Source organism: Tachysurus fulvidraco, chromosome 1 (assembly GCF_022655615.1).
Source record: "Tachysurus fulvidraco isolate hzauxx_2018 chromosome 1, HZAU_PFXX_2.0, whole genome shotgun sequence".
Taxonomy (NCBI): domain Eukaryota; kingdom Metazoa; phylum Chordata; class Actinopteri; order Siluriformes; family Bagridae; genus Tachysurus; species Tachysurus fulvidraco.
The window spans coordinates 52,440,936-52,447,680 of NC_062518.1; the positions used below are offsets into that span (position 1 = coordinate 52,440,936).

General features: G+C 39.6%; 1 gene segment (V, D, J or C); it reads left to right on the plus strand.

Moving 5' to 3' along the window:
* Positions 1-2,640: 2,640 nt before the first annotated feature.
* On the plus strand, positions 2,641-3,256 carry LOC113655575. The segment is given in 2 exon segments: positions 2,641-2,727; positions 2,826-3,256. Coding segments are annotated over 2 exon segments (372 nt in total).
* The last annotated feature ends 3,489 nt before the right edge of the window (positions 3,257-6,745 follow it).

Consider the following 6,745-nt stretch of genomic DNA (forward strand, 5'->3'; position numbering starts at 1 on the left):
CTGTGCTGGTTGATACAGGGCTGGTGGAGGGTGACGCAGGCAGCAGAGGTGGGAAGAAACGGAGTAAAAATACTTCCTTACTGTACTTAAGTACATTTTTCTGGTATCAGTACTTTACTCCACTATTTATTTTTCGGACAACTTTTTACTTTTACTCGTTACATTTTTACACAAATGTCTGTACTTTTTACTTCTTACATTTTCCATACGGACTTGTTAGTTTTAATATTATTTCTTCTCATTGAAAAAAAAAACACAAAGTGCTTAATTTAATTAACATTATTTTTGTCATTTGTAAAACATCACAATAATTTTGAGTTGTTTTCAAGGAAAGAGTTGGAATCTCCCTACAGTTTGGGATATGGCCTTGGTGATACACTTGGTATACATTATATTTCCAAAAGTATTGGGTCACCTGACGTTTCCTGCTATACGTGGTTGTTTTCTGATCTCATCCCTACTGAACACCTTTGAGATGAATGTGAACGCTGACTCCACCCTACCTCACCTACATCAGTGCCTGCCTTTCGTAACACTCTTGTGGCTGATGAACACAAATATCCATCTGCACAAAATTATATATATATAATTATATGTGTGTGTGTATATATAAAACATGACGTCCAGTTACCAGCATGACACTAAACAGGTAGTAGTATCGGAGTATGTCAGAGCCCATAATTCTTTACTTTAACTTGAGTAAGAGTGTAGTCACTACTTCTACTTTTACTGGAGTCTTTTAAAAAATGAGTATCTGTACTTCTACTTGAGTAAAGGATGTGTGTACTTTTGCCACCTCTGGCAGGCAGTGATGCTCTTTGTGTTGCTGATGGCGTGGATGTGGTGCTAGGTGAACTCTGTAGCTGTCTGACCAAGGCCGCGCGGCTGGGTCTCGGGGCAGCCGTTCCCTTCACTCAATGTGTGACTTGACAATGGAAATTCCTACGTTCTCAAGAAAAATTCTTTGCTTGTTTTTTTTTTGGTTCCACCCTAGGTGGATGTGGGTCCAAAACATAAATGTGTTGTATGCTGAAACATCTAGCATGTTATAAAACACAACCATTGGCCATCTCCTGGTCATTTGCTGGTGATTCTGTGTGGCAGTCAGTTTGTCCAGGTTGTCCACCTCTCCTTTGTTTTTATTATAGTCCAGGATCAGTATGGGCTTTTTGTCACTTCATGATGACACAGCTGCATCTTTGTGATAAGTGGACATAAGTACGACATTCCGGTTGTTTTTTTTGGACAATATGAAACAACAGTGGTGGTGTCTGTAAAAATGAATTTTTAAGAAAGAGGAGTCCTGTGCTTCACCTGCAAAATTTCAATGGGCAACTCAGGTTTATTTTTATTTTTTACTCACCATGGTAAGTTTCCTTCTAAGAAGTTCTTGTCCAAGGTCAAAGCTGGTAAAAAAAAATGTCAAACGTGATATTGTGATCCTGCAGTCCAGTAGTCATATTGAGTATTACATGTTTCCCTTGTTTTTTCTCAGGGATGCCACTCCCAAGTTTTCCTGTGTAAATCTGTAGATTTTGATGACATTTGCAGCAGTTGCCCTGCCATGAAAGGCAGGAGGTACTGAGCTCCAATAGATGTTACCACTTTTGGATCTGAATGTTTCAGCAGGAGCAGGAGCAGCTTCAGCACTGGCAACCACTTCATCAGACTCAAAAGTGTCTGTGTCTTCTGTTAATACTTTACATCATCTTTGTCAACAGAAACCTGCTTGTCCATAACACTATGCTGTTCTCTGTCCTCTGCCTCATTTTCAGCAAAGATATGATCCAGAGCTTGGCTTGTCCTAAATCGTCTTTTCATTTTTGCATGCTCCAAGATGGAGATGTGTACTCTGCAAGTCATTAACTCTAAACTGAATTCGTCTTATGCATGCATCAGGTGTCTGGACACTTCCATCTTTGTTCGTTTTGTTTGTTCAGGGAAGGTGACAAACGGGCAAAGACAGGAGCCCCTAACTAAAGCTCACAGGTTTGGAAGAGAAGCAGGCTGTCAGATCATGTGATGAAGTTACACACTGAGGATCATGGGAGTTGTGTTGGTTGTAGATTAAGTTAAAAACGTGTCTAGATTTACATGAATCTTAACCACCAGGGTGCAGTGTGACACCTTAAATACATTCAATGCTGAAATCAGGCAGCTGCTAAACAGCTGGAAATTCATAAAAGACCAGATTCATGATTGCAGCTGGATCCAGGACTTGTTTAAACTGTTCTGGTAAAATCTCACAAAGTTATGAATCCTCTGTACTCTGTAGGATTGTCCTCCTCCTACTGCTGCTGTTCTGTCTCAGACTAAATGACATGAATTAAGTGTAAATCTGATTCCTTATAAAGTTACAGACAGTTTTTCAGTAGTAGTGTTGAAGACCTGCTGTGTGATTATTAATTCAGAATAAGGTTCATGATGTGGATCATGACAAGTGTCAGACCACGATGAGAAGACAATCAAGAGAGAGAGAGAGAGAGAGAGAGAGAGAGAGAGAGAGAGAGAGAGAGAGAGAGAGAGAGCAGTGAGGTGTAAGAGAGATTTGCATGAACATTTTTCCCAGAATAGCAGTTGGTGGCCCATGCTTCAGTGCTCTGTGAGTGTTTATAGCCCTGTGACTTTAACACTTCATGACTGAGAGCTGCTGCTCAGCAACTTCACCCACAGCAACCATGACTTTGATCAGCGTCTTCATCTGCACACTGGCCCTCTGGACTCAAGGTGAGAGTTTAACATCAACTCACAGCCTCACACACTTCATTTCATACTAATTCTACACCACTTTAGAGCACAGAAACACAATCTATGTTTCTCTTCAGGATCCAGAGGTCAGGTGACTGTGACTCAGACTCCTTCAGTGCAAACTGTTGCTCCAGGAAACACAGTCACCATCAACTGTAAAACCAGTGTGGCTAGTGGTAGCAACCTACACTGGTACCTGCAGAAACCTGGAGAAGCTCCTAAACTCCTGATCTACGCTGCTGATACATTAGAGTCAGGGATTCCAGATCGTTTCAGTGGCAGTGGATCTGATACTGACTTCACTCTGACCATCAGAGGAGTCCAGACTGAAGATACAGGAGATTACTACTGTCAGAGTGAACATCAGATCAGTAGTAACTGGGTGTTCACACAGTGTTAGAGCGTCGTACAAAAACCTCGGTCAGTGAGACTGCACAGAGAAACACTGCTGCAGCTGGGAGTGACTGCAGGTGCTGAGGGGGAGGATGTGATACAGCACAATGACACACACTGTGGACCAGAGAAAACACACCACACTAACTCACTAATGCACACACACACACACACACACACACACACACACACACACACACACACACACACACACACACACACACACACACACACACACACTAACTGACTAATGCACATAACATTAACATTCATTAATTAAAGACACTGACAACATTTTTATTATTAATAAACTATTAGATTATAATTTTCTTTATAAAGTTATCAAATACAAAAAATCAGCAGCACAGTCAACAACCTGAACATAACAACCACATGTAAAGTTTGACTAATCCCACCAGGTCTTACAGAAAGTGTGATTAATCCCTTGTGCTCCTGATGAATCCCACTTCACTCAGTCTCACAGAACAAACGTTTCCATACAACTTATTTGCAGAACCTTCTGTATGTTGAGTATCAGTGTATTGGCACAAGAACATGTTGCATAGCAAAGTATCAAACTTTCACTTGACTGCTCCGTATGTCCCATTCTACACTAATGTAATTTAACCACACCCACCTCTACCACTAAACTACATCAACATAACTCACATGTAATAAATAGCTTTACTTCTTTTTTCATCAAATTCAGCACAGATAAATACATGTCTAAAGGTTGTGCTGTTTATGACATCATCACTCTGATGATTTGATGATCAAACTTTTCTACAAACACAATCAGAACTGTAACTTGGTAGGAAACAAGGAAGATCTCTGTATTTTCTCTAACCTAAAGACTTTATAACACAAAATAATGCTGCATTTTGAAAGTACTTGTTTTGATGTACCACATTAGCAAATGAGCTGCAAAGCTGATTGTGTTTGAAGAGAAGATAGAACAGGGGTTCCTGAGGGGTTCCTGAACTTTATAGGTAATTGACCCCAAATGGCCTTTATGAATGTCATGTGACCCCCAAGACGTTATCATCTACACTTTTTTAATTCATTATTAGATGGGTAAAGTTTAAAGTTACTTTAATTTGTATATTTTTTATTTAAATTATTTACACCAGATCGGCAGAATTATTTTTTATTCAGGGTTCCTGAACTTTATAGGTAATTGACCCCTTTATGAATTTCTTGTAAAAAAACCCTCACACTGGTTTATCAGTCTAGAGTAGTGAGATAAGTAAAAAGTTTAAAGTTACTTTCATTTGTATATTTTTTATTTATATTAATTACATGAAATCTGCAACACTTATGCCCTGCACTTGGACTATCTGAAGTATATGAAAAACACTTTCCACTTCATTCAGCATGTATTTCTTAATCTGGGAAAAGGGTGAGCTGACATCTAAAATTCACTCTCTAAAAAACCAGCTTGCAGTTACAGTGTAATGTGGCTTCATCAACAAGATATTACATGGTCATTTCAAAGTTTGGTTGGTCAACCCAAAGGTTTGTTTTTATTTATTTTGATCAGTAGGTCCATAGTTCTTCCTCCTGATCTGAGAATCTTTGCATTGTTTCACTTTGAGAATAACACGTTTCTGCACAAGTTTCCTTACACTGACTATATCTGCAGAAGAAGAACAATTTCAGAGATTAGGTCCCTTGAAAAAAGAGAAAAGAAGGTTAGTCTTGGGATTGTAATTAAGATGTTCAATTGAAGATAATAACTTTTATTTTTGAATGAATGCAGGTGAATGCAAATGCATGAATGCAGACTATAGTTTTAATGTTATATTAGTATAGACTTTATATAGCATGTTTTATGGGGAAAATGTTCTCAGGAGTATTCTTCACAGATTTTGTTAGATGGGCTGGAATTTTTAAGTTACGTTTTCTCAAGTTATCAATTACACATTACTTTATTTCTTTAGGTCAACAAGTTTGCTCCAAGTAAATTCAACTTATCCAGGCTAACAGTACAGTGTTGTCTCTTTAGCAGCACAGGTATGCTGACTTAAATATTTACTTGTCCATTTCTGAGCTGTCTGTCCTGGTTAAAGTTCTCAAATCACTTGTCAGCAATCAATTAATTTTTGCTAATGTCACAGTCTGGGTAGGCGGAAGACAGACCCATACGCAGGATAGTTTCAAATGACAGGGGTTTAATAAACAATAAAGACAACACGGTAAAATATGCGAAATAAACAATACAAATGACGACACTTAACAACGGTTAACACGACTAGACGTGACCACACACACAAATGATTCGCCCTCCATCGGCAACGCGACACACTTAAATACAAGAGACAATCAGGGACAGTTGTGGAGACAGGGAGGAACAGACAAAGGCGGGGCAGACACATGACAACAACAATAGCACATGGCCAGAAGTCCGAGCTGATCCATGACAGCTAATAACATCCTGTCTGATTTTTTTATGGTTTCAGAAAACACCGCAGCACAGAAAAATTACTGCAGCTTTAGAAGTACTAAATGATTTAATCAAATCTGTTGACAACAAGCAACACTGAGCAGCCTTGTTCTTTGATCTGTCCAAAGCATCAATACTGTAGATCATACCATCAGCTCATCAGCACTGGACTGTCTAAACATACTATTGCTCTCTCAAACAGAACTCAATGATTACAGTCAGCAGATCTTACCTCCTGTTCACTCAGTGTAACCAAAAGTGTGCCACAGGGCCAAAGGCATCACAGCGTCCTTTAACACACTCTCTGCTTTGTGCCCCATGTACAGCAACTGGAAAAAAGAATTTAATCTGGGACTATATTTTAAAACCAATGTCAGAAAAACAGGCATCTCCATGGACACAAATACAGGGATAACATAAAAAGGGGCATTATTAAGAAAATTAACAAAAACTACAAACAAAAGGCAAAGAATAAAAAAGAAACCAGGAGACATGACATACAAGAAACATCTAGACTCAGCAAGCAACACAAACAAGACAACTGGATATAAATAGAGGAAACAAACAAAGAAACACAAGGAACAGGTGTGCAGAGGTGGGAACAAATTAAGGATCGGGCAGGGCAAACACGTGAGCACAAATACAACCCAAAAACACAAACACAAACAAAGACATAAACAAAGCCTGACAGAATGTCCTCCTGGTGTTCAGGCAGGGAATAGTCCAAGATGTCCATAACAGTGCAAGGAACAGAGCAAGGAACACAGCAAGGCATGTAGGGTGAAGCGAGGAACACAGTGAGACAAGTTGGCGGAGCAAAAGTCGAGCAGAAGGGCTATGCGAAGTCCACAGCTGAGCAGAAGGGCAAAATCCTCTGCTAAATGCTGTTACCAAGCCATCTACCCCACAGGAGCATTAAAATGTCCACAAAAAAGGGAAAAAAAAAGAAAAAAATCAGGCCTGGAACATCCCCGGCATGCAAGAAGTGGGGCTGCGTCTTCCACGAAAATACAGGAAGTGAAGCAGCGACCCCCTCAGAAACAGGTGAGGAGTGATGCCACAGGTCACAGAGGAAACAAAAAAAGTAGATTTGGCTGGTGACATCCTCCAAAACATAAACACACTCACATGGCACAAGACATAAACAAAGCCTGACAGAAT